Source organism: Oreochromis aureus, linkage group 12 (genome assembly GCF_013358895.1).
Source record: "Oreochromis aureus strain Israel breed Guangdong linkage group 12, ZZ_aureus, whole genome shotgun sequence".
Lineage (NCBI taxonomy): Eukaryota > Metazoa > Chordata > Actinopteri > Cichliformes > Cichlidae > Oreochromis > Oreochromis aureus.
Genome location: NC_052953.1, coordinates 20,697,044 through 20,717,400, shown reverse-complemented (window position 1 = coordinate 20,717,400; position 20,357 = coordinate 20,697,044). Strand labels below are relative to the sequence as shown.

Sequence of the window (20,357 nt, the reverse complement as noted above, 5' to 3'; positions counted from 1 at the left end):
CTTTCAAAATAAAAGACACCGCCCGACATCCTGCATCATAAGTTCATCAGTAGTTGAATCACTATCACAAACGAGACATGAGACAAAAAGTAACATGTACGCAATTTTTTATACATATATAAAAACCAGTCGTCAGGTACATCAGATCTCTTGGACATTTCATTCTGTACAAAATACTAGTTAATCCAGAGAAAACTGCACCAGCTTTTAAATTCATTATAAACTTCTCCAGATATTCAGGTCCATGTTTTATTCAGTCCATTTTACACAGAGCGTCGGGGTCAGGATTTGTGTGGAGGCTGCAGATGTCAGTCTTCCACACCACCTTCAGTTTCCATTGTCTCCAAAATTCCTTCCATAACCTCTGCTTTTCGCTGCTTTTTGGCTGTGACTGAGGAGGAATAAAACAAAAAGAAAAAAATGAATAAACGGCAAACCTACTTTTTATTTGTGTCCTGTTAACAAGGATTTGGTGGATTTACCATGAAAATGTTCAGCTGTTTTTCGCCTCAATGCCTCCACAGTTTCCTCGGCGTCAGCCCACTCCAGCACAAGACGTCTCCCGTACAGATGGGTGCTGTGGCACAGCGCGGCAAACGCTTTCTACGTAGAAACCAGAGGAACACAACTGCTAATCAGCGTGACAGCCAAAATCCCTCTAAAATAAATATTGCCACACTTTACTAATTTGAGTCACTTGAGCTAAGACTGATGTTGGCTGGATCTACTTTTTAACAATGCTACAAGATCAGTTTTAAGGCCAATAACTGGTAATTAAAACCAGAAATGAGTTAAATACATGTTTATCCCTCAATGTTGGTGAAAATGGTTGAAATCACGGTAGGTGCTAATATTCAGATGGACGCTCTTCTCAAAACACTCTTTCGATTACTTCTTTTGATTAAATTTGTTCAAACTGTGATCATAAAATTAGATTTTTGAAATTGAAATTATATTATCTCTCTTGGATATGTCAGCTTCCGGCTTGAAATTGTTTCTAAACTTCCTATTAGCAGAAAATCTGTAACACAAAAATCTATTTTAATATTTTTAAAGCACATTAAAATATCCCACCTTGAGTATTTAAAAAAAAAGTTCTTTATATGCTGTTGAAAGTATTGTAAGTCACAGACCTTAGATCATTTCCTCTATTGTTGCCCTACAACGTTAAATAATAAAATACATTTGGCGATGGAGATATCCCCAGACCGACATGTAGCAAAATGATGAGACCTACAAATCTATATACTATAATATTCTGAGTAGCTGATGAAATGCATATTTTCTTCGTGTCATGAATCACACACAAACCTTAGCATCTTGTTTGGTGAGGAAATCAACAAAGCCAAAACCTCGATGACTTCCTGAACCAGCCGCTTTCTTTGGAAGACGGACAGTCTTTAGCTCCCCAAATGTACTGAGAAGATACAAGGAGGAAATGTGAGTATTAATTTAGCTCTTCCAACAGCATAAATAACAATAAAAAACGATAGCTGTGTATGTGTTACCAGAAAAGCTCCCGGATTTCCCTGACAGAGGCTTGGAAAGGAACATTGCGCACAAGGATCTTGGATCCCGTCTGCTTCTTGTCAGCTTGTTTCTTCTTCCGTGTCACCACAGCTGTCCTGCATATGGGAAAAAAATGAATGAGTGGTGACAAGAGGAGCGACGTCTTCATGCTCCCACAAATTCTAACCATAAACATGTCAGCTGAAATGTTTAGGAGCATATTCTTGTAAGTAAATAGACATAAGTGGGGGAAAAAGAAAACCTTTCTGATTCACATCTCACCTTGTGGCTCTCTCTGAAACCTTGAGCTCTAACTGGTGATCATCCACCTTATAGTGCTGAAGGAGGGTTTAAGGAGAGAGAAGACATTAGCCAAAAACCTGCTTGTGGAGAAAAGCTGTGAGAGTGTTGCTGAGGAGGTGGGGATGGTACCTGGAGCTGCCTCAGGGCCTTCTGAGCCGCTTCTGCCGTCTGATACTGGACAAAACCGTAACCCATTGACAACAGTTTGCCTGGAAGACAGAACAATAAGCATGAAAACAGTGAACACGCAGAGAAAAGCAGAAGATCTTTAGCACAATATTAAAAGTGTGCTTGTCTGTGATTAGACTTCAGATGGTTCTGAAGTCTTGTCCTCCCAGATCTGGACCAGGGCATCACTGAGCTCCTGGAAAGTCTAAGGTGCAACCTGTCATCTTCAGATGGACTGAAAAGTGTCCCAGAGGTTTTCTATTGGATTTAATTCAGGCAAGCATGGGGGCCATCAATGATATCAATTGCTTCATTCTCCAGGAACTGCCTGCATACTATTGCCACATGAGGTCGGTCATTATCATGCACCAGGAGGAACCCAGGACCCCCTGAACCAGTGTAGGGTCTGAAAGTGGGTCCAAGCATTTCATAATGTTACCTATGGCAGTGATCTGTGCCTCCCTCCATGGATATGCCTCGTCAGACCATCACTGATCCACCAACAAAGTGGTTACGCTGAACAATCTTACAGCAGCATAACTTACCACTGAGTCTACAAATATACTTTTCTTAACAAAACCATAATTTGTGGTTGAATAGTGAGCACTCCATTTGTATCATCAGTTCAGTAAGCAGATGCCAGCACATGTTCTGAAAGGAAATATTTGAAACCCTTCTCAGTACCTGTTTTATCTTTTTTCTTGGATATCGTGCAGGATTTGACTTTGCCACATTTGGAGAATGTCTGAAATAAACAAATAAACACCATGACCATCAGCCAGTGATTAAACAGTTAATAATAATAGTATTTATTAATGTACCTACCTCCAATAGTTTCTCCTCTGTCGTGTTGAAATTAAGATTCTTAATGAAAAGTGTAGAACCTGGAAGAGCTTCCTCCTCCTCCTCCTCTTCATCATCACCTTCTTCTTCCTCATTTTCTTTCTTCTTCTCCTCTTTCTCGGCTGCCTTCTTCTCTAATACTTAGTTAGACAGAGTAATGGTGGCTTCTGATTATACATATCATTCCTTTCAAGTCTGGAAAATACTGCTCTCTCTTAAAAAGACTGCCTGGTTGTGTTTTGAGAGAGTTTACCTGGTTCTGGTTTGGCCACAAACACCCCGACAGGCGCCCACTCCAAATACAGCGGGACATGATGGAACTGGATTAGGAATGAATTTGATTCAATAATAAGTCTTCAGTATCCAGCAGTCAAAACATACTATATGCAGGTGAAACGTTGCACACACCTTACTGTAAGCCAGCCTTGTGAAGGCTCGTTTCGCTTCAGTCGGCTCCAGAAACTCAACGATTGCCGTGAGTCCTGAAGGTGGCAGCAGCACGCGGCCCAAAGAACCATAAGGTGAGAAGAGCTCCTCAAGCTCTGACACCTGCACTCCAGCTGGAAGGTTCTTCACCAGGATCACCGTGTTACTCCTTGCTGCTGCTGCCTGTAGACGAAGGGACACAAGCCGTGGACTTTTCATTCAAATTTTCATTCACGCATTTGGATCAAGAGCACTGAGAAGTACATCAAGCATACCTGACTGAAGGAATCCAGGCTGACACTGTTATCCAGCAGAAACTGCCGCGTCTCCTGGACAATTTGTGTTTCCCCCAAAGCCATCCTCACTGCAACACTTCCCTTTGACTCCTGCAGGGGAGAGCAAGGACCATAGACACATGTAATAAATAAATAAATAAATAAAGAGGAAATGAAAAACAAGTCTGTAAAAAGAGTTTTTTGGGTTTTTTTTTTTAGATTGAGCTGATGGTACTGTGCCATTAGCCTAAAGCATTTAAAAATGTGGTTACCAAACTATAAAAGTCATAATAAACCAAGTTGGTTTCAGCGAGAAACTGACCTGAGCAGCGGGCTATTGCCTCGGTATAGATTGAGTGGGACAAATCCATCATTCCAAGACGAACATCCTATTATCACTAACACTAGGTCACTATGCTATACATTACACAGAGCAGGTTGTTGGGACTTTTTCAAATCCTTATGGAATCTCTATGGAATAATAAACTAATCATAAACAAATCAGTCAACCAGGTTATGTGTCGGAGAGCTGGAATTACTTCTGTTTTTCATGCATTTGGCATCCAGACAAACATTTTTCAAAGTTTTAGTCAAATAATAGATATTTATAGATAATCATACAGTCAATTCTGCAGGTAAAAGGTGGTCTGTCTAAATGGTTTGGATGTACTCTTACTTACCCTACAGGTAGTTCAACCTACCAGCTACTAAAAAAAAAGTGAGACCCTTTGCTCAACTGAGTGGTCTTGTCTGTGTAATATTATTACAATGAACAAAGAAATGGGTAATAAAGTTGTACAACTGTAAATAATACACAGACAGCACAACAATTAGATGAAATAGACGAAATCTACTGCCAGCTAGCTTTTTCTGCAGGTGTAGGGTTACAAGGGTCTTCAATTCTCCCTGTACATTGGACTTTTCCAGGACTCAAAGTCTGATGGAATAATATTCAAGAGGTTAACTTTTCTCTAGGAGAAAAGATTTCAAATCTCTGTAAATCACCTCCATATAGAGAATGGAGAACAATGATGACACAGCTGGCTGCCTGTGAGACTAATAAAAATTCACGAACACATTCTTAAATGGGACCCGTTTATTAGGTGGCCGTCTGCAGTTTAAATAACTTTGTGGTTATCAAGTAAATGTAATATAAGGTTGAAAGACACATTTAATAATTAGAGGATATTGCCATGCTGAACTCCCTTTTCCCTCATATATTATTATTATTTTTTCTCTTGTATTATGTTTCATAATTTGTTAAAAATTTTAATAAATTGTTCAATTAAAAAAAAAAGTAGAAGAAGGAAGGAGGCAGACAGGAGCGTAAATGCAGGTGAACTAGATGTAAAGTCACTCACGTGGTCCAGGACTTGGCTTTTGGTGGTGTTGTATTTTTCAGCAATAGCATCTGCCACCGCACTTGTACCCAGAAACAAGGTGTTCCAGTTGTGTGAACTAGAAAGAAGCCGAAAATTCACATGTAAGCTTAAAAAAATATCAGCATGAAAAACTGAAACAGAGGGTCACCTTGATCCCGATTACCTGGAACTTAAAGCTTTAGTTTTAGCATCTTTTTGCCGTTTGTAAGATGAGGAGCCAGGACCGCCAGCATCAGAGTCACTCTTTTCTTTCTTCGCAGTGGAGGGAAGCAGGTGAAGCATTCTGCCCTAGAGGTGTAAGAAAGTTTTCAATCAGCTGAATTTAATGAACTGCACTTTGAATCCAGCCATGAGGAGTACAGTGATGAAGAAGTTCTGACATAAACACCTGAAATATGTGTCCGTCCAGCTGAGCGAGGGCTGTCACAGCGTTCTCTGGTATCATGTAGGTTACAAAGGCAAACCCTTTAGGTCTCTTGGTTAGCGTGTCAATTGGGAACAGCACATCAGATAAAGGACCTGCAGAGATTTTATAACCATGAAACACTTGGAACAAGAGCGCATTTCTTTCTACAGACGTGTAATTAATCTGTACATGTCTTATAGGTGTTCTTAACTCACCATGTTTGCTAAACAGCTCTTTGATGTCCTCCTCTGTGCAGGTGTAAGGAAGGTTTCTGATGAAGAGTCGGCCTGACTCTGAAACATCTTCCTCCTCCTCGTCCTCCTTGAGCTTCCTGCTAAAGTTTCTGTCAGTTTCTTTCTCTTTTCCGTCTCTCTTGTTCTTTCCCGCAAAAGCATCCACGCGAAAGACTTCAATGTAACGCCCTCCTGAAAACACAAGCACGAGGTCTAGGCTTCATAAGCTGGCAGAGAACGAGAAATGTTTTTGTGCCATTGTTTCCCCAACTGAATGGTGGCTTCAAATGTTTTCGCTCACATTTTGTGCAGAGTTTTTACACCCTGTAACATCTCATTCATAGTAACACAGCCAAATATTATGAACAGAAATAAGTCGTAATAATTTCACCTATATAATCCTTGTTTTTCTTCAAGGCCTTTTCCACCTCTTCCTCAGAGTGCAAGTCCACGTATACGTAACCTAAAAAACAACAGCCCACTGTTAAGATGCATCTGCCTGTATACAGTTTATACAGACCTGTGGTGCTGTGAAAAAGTAATTGCCCTCATCCTGAATTATTGTTTTTGCATATTTGTCACACTCGAGATCATCAAAATATGTGTAATTTTACAGAAAGATAAGCAAATACACAAAAGTGGGAAAAGGTTATTCAAACCTACCTGAATGTCCCCCAAACCTAAAAACCGTTTGTGCCACCATTGGCAGCAAGAACTGCAATCAGGCATTTGTGATATCTGACACGAGTCTTTCATATCACTCATATTCAGTCAGACTTTTTTTTGAGCCATTTAGAGGTAGGCCAGTGTGTTTTGGATCATTGTCCAAGTCCACTGGAGCTTCAGGGCATGAACTGTTGGGCAGATGTTCTCCTTTAGGATTTTCTGGTAGAGTGGAGAACTCATGGCTCTATCAACTACAGCAGGTTGTCCTGAAGCAGCAAAGCCGCTCTAGACCATCACACTACCACCACCGTGTTTGATCATTAGTATGATGTTCTTTTTATGGAATGCTGTGTTAGTTTTATGTTAGATGTAACTAGACTCAAACCTTAAACAAAGTTCAGATTTTGTGTCGTCATTCCACAGAATATTTTCCCAAAGGTGTTGGGGATCATCAAGAAATATTTTGGCAGATGTGAGACGAGCCTTTGTGTTCTTTTTGGTCAGCAGTGGTTTTCTCCTTGGACTCTACTATGTATGCCATTTTCTTCGTGTTGAATCATGAACTTTGACCTTAACTGAGACAAGTCAGGCCTGCAGTTCTGTAGATGTTGTTCTAGGATCTTTTGTGACCTCCTGGATGACTAATCAATGTGCTCTTGGAAGTCATTTAGGAAGGCCGGCCACTCCCAGGAAGTTTCTCACTGTTGCATGTTTTCTCCATTTGTGGATAATGGCTCTCACTGGGGTCCCACAGTATTAGAAATGGCTTGGTAACCCTTTGCAGACTGATTGATGTCAGTGACTGTGTTTTTTTTATCTCTTTCTTTAGATTCAGTAATCAGGTCTGTGTGTGACTAGTAAAACTGCTATCAGCTTTTAAAAAAAGGTGAATAATTCATGATTTAAGAAGGGGAGAATTAAATTTTCACTTAGGACCAGGAGGGTTTGTGTGGGCTTTTTCCCTTAAAAAATTAAATCATTATTTAAAAATTGCATTTTGTATTTATTTGGATTCTCTTTAGCTAATATTAAAATGAATTTGATGATTTGAAACATGCAAATGTGACAAATACACACAAAAAAAGAAATCATGAAGTGGGCAATTATATTTTCTCAAGCCACTGAATACAGCATATGTGGGTGACTGTTGCAAAATGAGAAACTTTAAATAGTTTTACTATCACACCTGTTCTATTTCCGCTTTCGTTCTTCCCAATCCGGACTGCTGCAGGCTTCAGTGGAGTCATAAATTCTCTAATTTGTTTCTAGTGGTGTTACAGAAAAAAATGTTAGCGTCACAGATTCAGAGGATGTGATATAGTGAACATTTCAGTGCTGACACTGAGAAGTTTCTTGTTCGCTCACCTCTTTAACATTGAACGGGACTCCTCTCAGCTTCACTGTGAATTCTGTTGTTGGCTCCGTCTGTAGTAAATACACAGGGGTTGGTGTGAATCACTACAAACTAGTAACAATGACTGCACTGCATTGAATGTAAAAATTTAAAGCAGCTTCTGACAGAAGAGTCACCTCCTGCGTGGCAGGTTTCTTCACTTTGCTCTGGTCCTTTTCCTCAGAGGTCACTGAAGATTTGACCTTTGAGATGTTTTCCCTGTCTCCACTCTCGTAGTCACTGTCTGTGTGCTGTAAAGGACCATCATCATCCTCTTCTTCCTCCTCCTCATCTTTGTTCTCATCCTCCTCCTCCTCCTCCGTGTCTGCTGTTTGTGCCACCTTTGACCGCAGGTAGTCCATATCTGACAAGCCAGACTTCAGTGCTTCTTTAGTGGCATCTGGAAGCAACGACATAGCAAACAATTAATAATAATTCACTGAACCTGGATGAATATTTTCTAATATTGTTTAATCTGATTTTCTGTGACTGTGTGTGTGTGTGTGTACTTTAGATCAATATTTCTCTGATATAAATTTCAGTATTTTATGTTGATGTAACCCCAAAATTAAAACACAACCACTACCAACCTTCATCTTCATCCTCACTCTCATCATTTTCTTCTTCCTCATCCTCTTTGTCTTCTTCTGACTGGTCTGAGTCAAAGTTGAGGTAATCATCTGAAGCAGGTTTCTTCTTGCTTTGAGCAGTCTTCCTCTTGTTGGGATCAGGTGCTTCCTGTGCAGTGTCGTTTGCCCAGGTCGGAGCTTGGCTTCGATTCTGATGCACTGACAGAAACTCTTTGAATTCTGGTTCCTCTTCCAGCTGAAATGAGATATAAACCAATATCCAAATATTAAGTGTTACATCATACAAAAACTGATGAGGTGGGCAAAAAAATGTAATAAATTAACTAAACAAAAAATTGTACTCTCACAGGCCACTTCATTGGGTACACCTGTTCAACTGCTAATTTACCCACATATCTAATCAGCAAATCACTGAGGCACTGGTCAGTGTACTGGTAATCTTAACCATAACCTGCTGAACTTCAGGCCGAGCATCTTAATAAAGAGGAATGGTGATTTAAGTGATTTTGAACATGACATGGCTGTTGGTGCCAGATGGGCTGGTCTGAGTATTTTTCCTAAAACTTGCACCCATCTCCTGACCAACATCTCAATTTAAGAGCAGATAAATTTTACATTTTATAATTTACTTACATCTCCCAGAATACTGCTGGATTCCTTTTTCTGCTTCTTCTTCTTCTAAAATTCAAACACACACACACACACACACACACACACACACTATTGTATTAAAAACAAATTCTATGAAATCCTACTAATATTATTCTCTGGTAAGGCAGCAAAAAATTGATGATATACAGAGGGAAGAATGAATTATAAAGATATATGGTAAGTTTTATATACAAGTACGACCTGTGTAATTACAGAGTGTCAGTTTACAAATACTGTTATTTCCCGTCCACAGGTGTTTCCTACCTTTTTGCCATCAGTGTCGGCCGGAGCAGAGGGTTTGCCCTGCCCTGAGCTCTGAGTGTGTTTACTCCAGGCTCTTGCCTTACTGGGGTCTCCAAATGCCTTACACATCTCCACCTAGAATAAAGGACAGGTGAACCATCAAGCATGCGCGTGTTCACTCTCGAGGCACAGACTGTGTGCGGCTGAGGCCATACCGTCACTCTGGATGTGTCCACGAAGCTCTTATTGAAATGCTTCAGGGCCTTGTTTGCATCCTCCTCGGATTTAAAACCCACAAAGCCGAACTTCCGGAACTTGCCGTCTTTGGTAAATTTCAGAGAGCAGTCTGTCAAAGTGCCAAAGGCAGCAAACATCGACCTGAACCTGTCCTCCTTCATCTGCACAGAGAACAGTGAAGTTTAGCTGGGGTCAAATTAAAGACTGCTCTCGCTGTGTGTTCATATGCGAGCGGGTTGTTTACTTACCCCATTAGGGAGGTTTTTAACGATGAGTCTCGACATCACGGCAGAAGCTGTAATTCCACTGTTAACGCGTAAAACTGCTTTAAATAACTTGTCAACAAAAACAGCGTGGACAAGAACCTCTAGCTCGCCATCTTGAGTGGGAGGGGCTTCTTCTTCTTCGGCCGATAGTAACCGTATCAGTGAATAAACGCCACCCTGTGGTCGGGAATGGTTACTGCGTATATTATCAAACAATATTAAACTGGGTGTTCTAATAATCATATCAAAAACACATAAAAAAAACTGATGTTATATGTGATATGAAAACATGTAACTATAACAGATGTTCAGGTATTACTAAAATATGACAGGACAACATCTGGAAAACGAATAAATTGTGAGTGAAAGGTGTGGCGCGACCAATGACTGTAGAAAACAGTCATTGGTCGCTAACTGCAGGTTTCTCTTCTGGCTTTCTTGTAGTGTACACTGTAGGTTTCATGTGTTTTCTGTTGTTGTTGCTTTTGCAAAACCTTTCATTGATGCTACTCTGCATCTCTGAGCATTGTTTTTCCATTTTTTTCTTTTCGGCTTCCAGTTCAGTTGCTTTGTACTTCATTTCATTATAAAATTCTTGGAGTTTTTGATTTTTCCTCTGGAGAATAAGTTTTTCTTCTTTCTGTTGTATGTCCAGTTGCTCCTTCTCTTGAAGCAACTCTTGATTTTAGAGCAGTGTTTCATTAAGAGTTGTTTGGAGCATTTTGCATTTTTCCTCCATGTCTTCAAGTTTGGGTTGGATTTCTTCCTCTTTTATGTTGTGCTGATCTTTCTCTTGAACAAACTCCTTATTTCTCTGCAGTGTTATATCGAGCCTTATTTGCAGCACTCTGCATTTTTCTTCCATGTCTTCCAGCTTGCAGTCCATTTCTTTCTGTTTTTTGTCCAGTTGCTTCTTCTCTTGAAGCAACTGTTGATTTTTGTGCAGTTTTCTATTATGCTTTATATGCAGCGCTCTGTATTTTTCCTCCATGCCTTGGAGTTTGCACTGCATGTCTCTCTGCTCGATGTCCTGCTGTTCTTTCTCATGGAGGATCTCTTTATTTTTTTCCAGAGCTTCATCAAGCCTTACTTGCAAGTCTTCGTTGTGTTTCTCGATGTTATGAAGCTTGCAAACCATTTCTTTATGTTGTATGTTGCTCTTTCTCTTACATATATATATGTATAGCTATTTCATATGTATATGAAATAGCTTTATTACACTGTACATTGTACTGTGAGTCAGTCATGCATGCTGCAGCCCAACTGTGCTGTTCCTGCAGCTAGAAAAACTACATTAAGCTTCAAACACAGTCTATTAACTGTACTTGAAGCTGGCTTAAAGGCGGCAGGGTGGAGAGCGTGTGGAGAACAGAAAGAAGGGAGGTTCAACCAGGGCCTGCAGCTTACACATGCCTTGCAGGTTAATCTGGCTGTGTATGGTCTCTGCTTCCTGCCGAGATGACGGCTTGCTGTTTAAAATCAGTAGCTTATTGTTTAAAACGAAACAAAAAAAACTTGGCTGCCAACATTTTTCTGCTAAGCGAAGCGTATCATCTAAATCAGGAGTTAGTTGGATTGCTAAGCAGCTGGAGCTGGTTGGATCTTTGGGGCTGAATTTTCATGCTCTTCACAGACATTATATTTCCTTCAACTTCAAGAGACTCAGTGTTTTTTTCAGGTGGTTTTTTTTTACATTATAGGCTTTGATTATATTTTAATTTTACACTTCTAATGAAGATGTTATGACAGCTGGAACAAAGGAAAAGGAAAAGGAGCTGTTGTTCTTGGTTCTGGGTTTAAGGTATCTGTAGGAATGAGAATCAGAACTAACATGAGTACTCAGTGACATAACTGTGGTTAAAAAGCAAGCCATTGCCATTTCCCTGTACATCTGACCACATTTAAATGTAATTATCCTTCTCCTCAATGATACAGAATTATACCACTGACTACTACTGACTTTAAGCAGTGTCATTGGTTTATGTTGTTGGTACCATTATTAAGCAACCATGTAACTTGCTGTAACTAACAACCATGTAATTAACTAATCAATGACGGCGTCTCTTCTTATACATATTTCTTTTTTATATATTCAATATATTTTCTCTCTCTACTTCTAATACTTTTTCACTCTTTTTCACTCTAATGCTCTTTATTATTCATGTGATGCATGACAAACTGTAAAGTGAACTCTTTGTTCTCCTGATCACATGTGGTGCTGAAAGATTGGAAACTGAAATATTAAGCAGCTGAAATGCCAAGCAAAGTTCACAAATGATGAAACTTTTTTATTTAAACTGGTCTTTATTGTAAATTCTCAGAGGAGCACCTTTTATTTTTTATTTTTTTGTTTTTAATTTAACCTTTATTTAACCAGGTTATTCCCATTGAAATTAAAGATCTCTTTTACAAGGGAGACCTGGCTTTAAAAGTTACACAAACCAGCCTTTATTATACCAACATATTATATACAAAGATTACTTCATCAGTATTAGTTGGGCTAAAGAGACACAATCACAACTGCCTAGAAGATCTAAAAAGGAACTATAGTTTACAGTACAATTCATTATTAAGCAACATACACCCACCAGAAACATTTAGGTACACTTTGATTCCACTGGGCAGGACCACCTTTAGCAGATGGATACACTGTGGTCACGAAAGGAAGGAAATGGTCAGCAACAGCTGTCAGGTAGGCTGTGGGGTTTAAACAATGTGTGCCAAGAAAATATCCCCACATCGCCAACAGCCTGAACCCTTAATATAAGGCTGGATGGATCCATGCTTTTGTGATGTTTACCCCAACTTCTGATCCTACCGTCTGAATATTGCCACAGATACTCAGACTCATCAGACCAGAGAACATTTTATCATTCTTCTGTTGTCCAATTTTGGTGAGCCATATGAATTTGTGGCGTCAGGTTGCCGTTCTTAGCTGACAGTAGTGGTACCTGGTGTGGTTTTCTGGGTTTAATGGTTCAACATGTCATCCTCTTCTGTGCCTTGGTTGTAACGACTGGTGATTTAAGTTACTGTTTCCTTCCTATCGGCTCAAAGCAGTCTGCCTATTCTCTTTGACCTCTGGCATCAGAAGTCTTTCTAAGACCATTTTCTGTGAAGAGGTGGTTGTTTGAGAGAATACCAGTAGATCAGCAGTTTGTAAAATATTCTGACCAGCCTGTCTAGCACCAACAACGATGCCACTTTCAAAGTCACTTAAATATTCATTCTGATGCTCAGATTGAACTTCAGCAGGCCATCTTGATCATGTCTGCATGTTTAAATGAGTTGCTGTTACATGATTGGCTGATTAGAGATAGTAGGTGTACCTAACAAAGTGGCTGGTGAGAGTGTTAACCTGAGACCCTGCATCATCATATGAGCGTATTGCATTTTGCTGTTCTGCACCTTATACTTAATTATGCTCAGCTGTGTTTTATACATTGTTAAGCCATGTTGACTTTATTGTATTGTGCTGTAACATGACCCGATTATCCCAATATTAGGACTTGATAAAAAAAAAAAGTAACAGCTTTGTAATACAGTAACAACTCCCTGCTCAAAGAGAAAACTTAGTTTATGTCCAACTAATCAAAAATAACAAGGCAAAATCACAAATTGCATCCCAAACATGAACCTGGGTCTCAGGAGGTTATCTCATGTGTTGACTATAAATATTTCAGATTTGTGTGATAAATATTGTGTGACATAAAGAATCACTGATTAAATATCCCTGTTTAACGAGACACATTTCATATTGAAGTTGACAACAGTATTGTCCCTGCTCCGTCCGAACAGCCGATCTGCCTCTTTTTGGAAGACTGGAACTCGTTCTGGATTTCCAGAAAGGTTTTGTTCTTGGTTTCAGGGACAACAAGGAAGATGTATATTATCACCAAGCAGCAGATAACCAAGAACACCAGGAAACAGTACTGCTTCAGTCCGAGCTGTAAAAAATGAAACAAGTGATTGGAACATATCCAAGTACAACATCGAGGTTTAAATGTTCATTTTAAATGCAAGAAATGGTGATTCCAAAATGATCATAGATCCTAAACCGTTTTGAACACCTACCACAATGAAGGGGAAGACCAGGCCAATAAAGAAGAAACTGGACCAGTTCACTGACCCTGCAAGCATGTATGCTGCAGGGCGCGAGTTTTGCGTGAACAGCTCAGTGGTTAAGATGTTAGTCACGCCACCTTCATGGGGGAAGACACAGAAGAAATCCCTGTTACAGCTGATGTGCAGACGCAGCTGATGATGTGCATGCGTCGGTGCAAGAAAGAACATTCTTACCTGGTCCCAAGCCAAAACTTAAGATGAAAGCAAAAACACAGACCATGCTGAGGTATGGAACAACTGGGCTGGCCTCCTGAGAACAAGGAAGTTGTGCAAAAGAAACGTTACAACACAGGCAGGGACATGCCTTAAGCTCTGCGTGGTGTTGGGGTCTGTTGGACCCGTTTTCAGTGTTCACCAAAAGAAAACATACGTAATTTGTTATTGTTTCTTCAGACTTTTTGCCTTTGGCTCATTTCTGCAAAGAATGCATACAATAAAACTTCATAGAGCAACCCTACACATTTATATTAAGCATGTGTGTTCAGGTGTGCTTTTAGTGTGTATGTTGTATGTATGCTTTTCCTACACAAGGTTCCAACATTGTCATGTTTTTAACACCTACACCTGTCTACTCCCACATTCCTGCACATTTTACCCTCTGGGTTGTGGGAACCACGATGTAGTTTCTCACGCTCCATCCCAGGCTGCATATGGAGGGTGGTGCACAACAAATACAAATAGCTTGACCTGTGTGGCTGCTTATTGATTATGAACTCATTCTCTGCTTAGCGCTTTTAGATGAGACAGTTTTGGAAGATGATGCAGAGAAACAGTTGAGTTTTGTCTTTATCAGTTGTGATGGTGCAGACAGGAAGGAACGACGGGACAGACTCAAACTCTGCAGTGACAACTCTAGCTTTTAGCACACAGGTCACTCACTGAACCAGGTGAGCACTGTCAGAGTGCTCGCCTGACAGAGTCTGACAGTAAGCATGAGGCTGACCATCAGTCATCTCCAAAATAAGCTTACCAGCGGCCAACACAGGGAGAAATATGGATGCCAAAAATGGTTAAATTGCATAGTTTTCTTGTCCAAGGACTGAAACACCCCCATATGTGACAATGTGATGCAACCGGGGTAACGAAAGCATGAACACCACACAGGGCTTAAACCCTTAAATATCTCTTTTTAAAAATATTTCTTGGCTTGAGGATAATTACCTGAAAAGTTAGGGTCAGCGTGAATAAAATGCAGCAGATAGCCATCAGTGTGTATCCTCCCATGATGAGTACTTTCCTTCCCAGACAGTCAATGAGCATACCCTGTGAGACACACAGCATGTCACAAGACCAGAAAGACTCCAGGCAAACATCTCCTTTGAGGATTACTCTGATCCATTTCATGTTCTATTTCCAGCCATCTTACACAAACGTCTTGAAATTCTTTTCTGTTTTTCTTCCTGATGGTTTATTTTTTATAATCTGACCGCCTCTGACAGTTCATCGCTTGAAAGCAATATTTGAAAGGTCTCATCTCGTGATTTTAAGATTGCTGTAAGTGTCATAGAGGATCATTATTTCTCTGTTTGCTGAAACAAAAAGAAAAATTTGAACCTAAAATTCAGGTATTTTCCAGTTAATATAGATTATAAATACAAGTATGCACAACTAAAGCCATTTTCACACATAAACTCTGGGCAGTGTCAGGAGCTGGACTTGGTCACATGAGACACATGACACCCGGGAGAAGATAGTTCACTTCAGATGTGCTGTCTCACCTGGCAAAACTCAGCTTGCTTCAGGAGATCGTGCCTTCTCTGGAGAGTAAGCCGAAGTTATTGCACTGCAAAGCTGAGGTCTGTTGTGACTTATTTTTTAACAAATGATAGTCCTGAGTGGGCTCGCATGTAATCTTATGGTCTAAAACTCCCCTATATTCATAATCTGATGCAGTAAAAAATAACTGTAAATGTATATTAATATTCAGACCATTACACACATTATTTTGGGTTTACCAGTCTTTGTCACATATTAGTCCAGTACTGGGTAAGCAGTCTTTCACCCCAGGAAAAGCAAAAGCTACTTTTAAAGGCTTTGGGCTTGAAATGTTTAAGATCTGTATCTTCTAACCTCTGATGTCATCATGCATTATGAATAAGTGAGGCATAAATTTAGTCTAAATAGAAAACTTGTCTGTAAACATGTAAAGCTGAGAAGTTTTATAATAGTAAATTTCACTTCACAGACCACAACAAGCACCCCAAGCAATAGCAAAGAAAAAAATGTCACATTAGATTTTTATGATATTTATATATCCTGAGTTCAGCTGGAAGCTGAGATCTCATATAAAGGACTATAAGTCAGCTTATGTTTTGAGTCATACTTATAAGGTGAATACACTCGTCAGATTAACACACAATAACTGTGTAGAGCAGGAATGACAAACTCATTTTACACTGCGGGCTGCATACAGCTCACTTTGATCTTAAATGGGTCAGACCAGTGAAACTACACAATAAATGTGTAAAATTACAGAAAAAGCTCTGGTGGTTCATGTCATGTAATTAAACATATACAGTTTTCGTTTTTGTGAACTCACTGTAAAAAAAAAAAAAAATACAACAAAGCGGGCATTTCTATATAGTAGGTAGTGAAAAAACAGGAACGTTTTTGTCATTTGTAGAAGAAACACAGAGGCAACTGATGGGAAGAGAAAAGCATGGCGAAGGAGAAAATCTTGTGACCTGAAGCATGAAAGACTATCTGTCAGACATGGTGGAGGCCTAATGCATAGGCATGTATGGCTGAACAGCATTACAATGTTTACTGATTATGTGACTGCTAGAAGTAGCAGGATGACATCAGAAGGGTACACAGCTATAATTTCTGTTAAAATGGATAATGATCCAAAGCATACTGCAAAGAGTTTGTCTGAGGCAAATAAATGGGATATCCTTCAATGACCAAGCCAGTCACCTGATTTCAATCCACCAGAGCATGATTTTTCAGTTCTTAAATGAGAAACTCATACTTACACATGTTAAAGCGGTGATGCATTCACAGGCACCAGTGCCGACAGTGGCGTATGGTATCTTATCACTGGGAATACCAGACTGTTTGAACACGTAACCTGCGTAGAAGTAAATCTAAAGGGAGTGTAGAAAACAAATAAAGAAACAAACACAAAACCATAACTTTCAGTTTTTTGGAAAATTCTTTTTCATCTTTGTGTGAAGTTTCTAAAGTGGTCATTGTGGGGGGGCATTGTGTACGTACAGCATTGATGCCGTTCAGCTGTTGCGCAGCGTTTAACAGTATGATAGTGAGAACCTGCCAGCGTAAAGAGCGATCAGCAAAGAGCTCCCAGGGTTTCTTGGCCTGTAAACCTGATAAGTTATTCCTCTCCTTCTCAATATCCTCTCGTTCACCATCACAATCAGCTATACCGTGCAGCTGTTTCAGGGCTGCAGACACAAAAGACACACAGGACTTCAAGTTATTGTGCTTCCTTCATATCTGATTAATCTGCAGGGGCTGTCTGGGGGGGTGGGGGTGCCCTGTCAGAAGGTTTCCATCGTCAGAAATTCATCACATGCTTGAAATGAAAAGATAAATGTCTCTGCCTCTGGTCATTTCTACCAAAGGGTAGTCTTTATACATTTTTTTACACTGTCACATGCACTAAGTCGTCTTTCCAGGCAGAACACAATTCCCAGTAATCTGAAATGGAAGGAATGGTGCTGCTGTTTTACCTTTCTTACAACCCTCTTCATCCCCTTTGTCAATGAGCAGATAGCGTGGGCTCTCAGGGAACCAGGGCAGGATCAGGAGCTGCAGGAAAGCTGGGATACAGGTGGTGGAGAGCAGGATGGGCCAGTACTCCTCTTTCCCCAGGAGCTCTCTGTATAATTGTACAAGGACTTCAGCTTGATATTTTTCTTTGAAGGGATGTAGCATTGGAACCATGTGAAAATTTATTCTTCTTAATGTGTTTATTAATCACCTGAGGCCAATCACTTGTCCAGTAAAGATCCCCCCAGTAATGAAAATTGAGGTTCCCATTCCCATAGCACCACGCAGTGAAGTCGGAGCTATTTCTCCCAAATATAGAGGTTGAACACAAATGGAAATGCCTATAAAAATATTTAATAGACATTTCAGAAGGTTTTCATGCAGCATCATTATTAGCCATTATTAAGTGGACATCTAATTCATGTATCTGTGTTTCTCCAAGATATAGAAAAGAAACATTTAAGTCGTCCTGATGTACTCACCTGCATTTAATCCAGAGATGAAACGTCCGATGATGAGTAATTCAAATAACCCTGTAGGATAACTCAGACCCATCAGCAAAGCAGCCAGGAATGCAAATATGTTATTGGTCAGCAGTGTCCCTTTTCTGGAAAGAAAAAACGAATCCCATTATTTACAAAAGAGGAGACAATTTTCCATTAAAAATTAAAAAAAAAAAAGTCCACTACCTTCCGACCCTCACAGACAATGTTCCACCAATCATTGCCCCTGTAAGTCCTCCTAAGGTGAATATGGACACGATAGTGGACCAGAGGAGGGTGAGACCATCATCTGATATTTGAGTTTGGTAACGCTTGCTCCAGGTTTGGTTGATGAAATCTTGCACATACTGGAGAGAAAAGAAGAAAATTGAACACAAACATTGTTTTTTATCAACACGAGTGCAAAGCAATGTCTAAATACTGCCACTTCTCTTATTATCAGTCTACTTTTTTGTCACTGATTAACATCACTCTACTTGGCGATCATTAGACCTCCTGTGCTTGTTAGAAAGAATTATTTGAGGAGTTACATTAGGCTTTCCTATGTGTGTGTGTGTGTGCGTGCTCTCTAATATCAGAATAACAAACAGTGACTGTAGTCCACGTGTTACTAAGTTTGCCCTCAAACTGTGTTTTGATCATTTAGATCAATAGTTATGGAAAAAGTCCAGTGAGAGGCAGCAGAATTATTACCGCTGTGGGTGCATTGATGACAGATATATTATATCCATACTGAAAGGTCCCACCGATGCCAGCAGCGCACACAGCCAGCAGAAGCGATTTGTTTGGAAGCTGCAAACAGAAAAACAGACACACAAACAAAAGTGTTTCAGTATCATCTTGGACAGAAAGCTGCGTCCCACCATGCTGCCAAACCCACTTTTGTTTTTCAAAACTCTTAATCCATTACAATCCACTTACCTTTGGCCGCCTTCTATCTTTAGTTGCTTTAGCTAGAAGAGGCTGATATTCATTCTTGTATTCTTTTGGCATTTTTGATATTTTGCTTAAAATCCTGGATTCTTTGAGGGAGAGCAGAATATCAGAGTATCCTTCTCGCAGGAGCTTGCATCCAACAGGAAACTTAAAGCGGACGGGGGGATGAGTTTATGCCGGGGATAATACAATTGATCTGTTGTCAGAAAGTGCCCTTAGGATGTGGGGAATTGGCTAAATTGTTCCATGTTTATTCGGAGTTCATGGCGCACTAACTGAATCCAAACACAGCATGCAGTGTAGTTTAATTACTTTAACATAAAAGAAGAAAAGTATATCAGGATCCACACATAGGGGAGTTACATAGCATTATGATTTTGGTCTATTGAAAACATGTTTCACAAAGAGTAGGACATTGTGCGCATATTTTATATATTTTGGTTTCTTTTCTTTTTTCTGTTTTTAAAGACTTGCATACCTCACAGCTTTGATGCCATAGAAGTGTGATGCATGCCTACAGGCAGCATGCAGTACCACATTCACATTTTAAAAGGCTGAGAAAAAAATCCATAGTTATGCCATAACATATGTCCTAGGCTGTGCACTCAGCAGTAAAGATGCTATGTGTGGACTCCCCCTATAGTTCAAGTATAGAAAAGCAGTTGGTGAAGTTTTGTGAATAGAGCCGCAGCCGCTGGATGGATTAACTGTGAAGAGCAATCTGGGCCGGCCATGGTGCAAAGTTTTTGTGGCTGCTGTCTTTTCCGTCATAAGGACTCCAGTCTCCGTCAGAGGAGGGATGCCCGGAAATGTTTATAAAGAGCAATTCATTAGCAGTTTAATAAAGCTGCTAATAAATATTCATAATTTAAGACATTCTGTATACAATAATCCCGACTGCAGTTATAATAAATATCAATACCAAGTACTTTAAACGGATTTTTGTCAATCTGGCAACCCAAAACCACGCGCTTTTAGTGGGATTTAAAATATAAATGACATTTATTTAGGATTAAAATGATTAAACTACGGATTACAGCTCACATCCTCCACAGAAACTAGCTACGTTTTATTTCATGTGAAATTAACGTTTCTCTTCATGACTTTGGCTCGTGACTGGCTCTCTTTAGTCATTTGAGGAAAGACGTCTGTACCCAGGAATTATTAAAAACAACAACAACAAACAAACAAAAAACAAGAAAAACAAAAAGAAACAAAAAACCCTGCAAATATTCAAAATTAATTTATTTTCTTTCTTTCTTTTTTTTTCTAACAGCCCTCATTGGTTCCAAACCCGTGTATGACTCACCTCTTTCTTTGATTCCGCACGTCCCTCATCCGCGTTCATTTTGAAAGCTGCCGTAAAATTACGCTCGCAGAAACCATTTACAAAGACTAAATTTTGCACTTGAATCCAAATGCTGACAAAGTAGCAGCCTACTGTAAGGTGCAGCACATGACCTCGGCTCA

At 39.8% G+C, this 20,357-nt stretch overlaps 2 protein-coding genes across 4 annotated transcripts; both read right to left on the bottom strand.

Moving 5' to 3' along the window:
* Positions 1-90: 90 nt before the first annotated feature.
* On the bottom strand, positions 91-9,714 carry rbm19 (RNA binding motif protein 19). Of its 2 annotated transcripts, none has more exons than XM_031755401.2 (24): positions 9,574-9,714; positions 9,304-9,486; positions 9,110-9,223; positions 8,828-8,872; positions 8,195-8,429; positions 7,742-8,004; positions 7,577-7,636; positions 7,398-7,476; positions 5,937-6,008; positions 5,528-5,737; positions 5,295-5,425; positions 5,070-5,194; positions 4,886-4,982; positions 3,525-3,635; positions 3,232-3,432; positions 3,077-3,143; positions 2,806-2,963; positions 2,665-2,725; positions 1,942-2,021; positions 1,792-1,847; positions 1,509-1,625; positions 1,312-1,417; positions 483-603; positions 91-391 (listed from the first exon to the last, which is right to left on the bottom strand). In XM_031755401.2, the coding sequence occupies exons 1-24, from the start codon at positions 9,607-9,609 to the stop codon at positions 309-311; spliced, it is 2,811 nt and encodes a 936-aa protein (XP_031611261.1). In that variant the 5' UTR covers positions 9,610-9,714; the 3' UTR covers positions 91-308. The 2 variants fall into 2 exon arrangements, with proteins under 2 accessions (XP_031611261.1, XP_031611262.1); XM_031755402.2 differs by having other exon boundaries at positions 8,828-8,869.
* A 2,161-nt stretch (positions 9,715-11,875) lies between these two features.
* Positions 11,876-20,357, bottom strand: slc2a11b (solute carrier family 2 member 11b). 2 transcript variants are annotated; one of them, XM_039621034.1, is made up of 12 exons: positions 20,197-20,357; positions 18,645-18,743; positions 18,138-18,298; positions 17,931-18,055; positions 17,660-17,789; positions 17,409-17,557; positions 16,933-17,120; positions 16,692-16,802; positions 14,878-14,979; positions 13,891-13,966; positions 13,666-13,793; positions 11,876-13,538 (listed from the first exon to the last, which is right to left on the bottom strand). In XM_039621034.1, the coding sequence occupies exons 1-12, from the start codon at positions 20,233-20,235 to the stop codon at positions 13,344-13,346; spliced, it is 1,503 nt and encodes a 500-aa protein (XP_039476968.1). In that variant the 5' UTR covers positions 20,236-20,357; the 3' UTR covers positions 11,876-13,343. The 2 variants fall into 2 exon arrangements, with proteins under 2 accessions (XP_039476968.1, XP_031611236.1); XM_031755376.2 differs by lacking the exon at positions 20,197-20,357 and adding an exon at positions 18,873-19,015.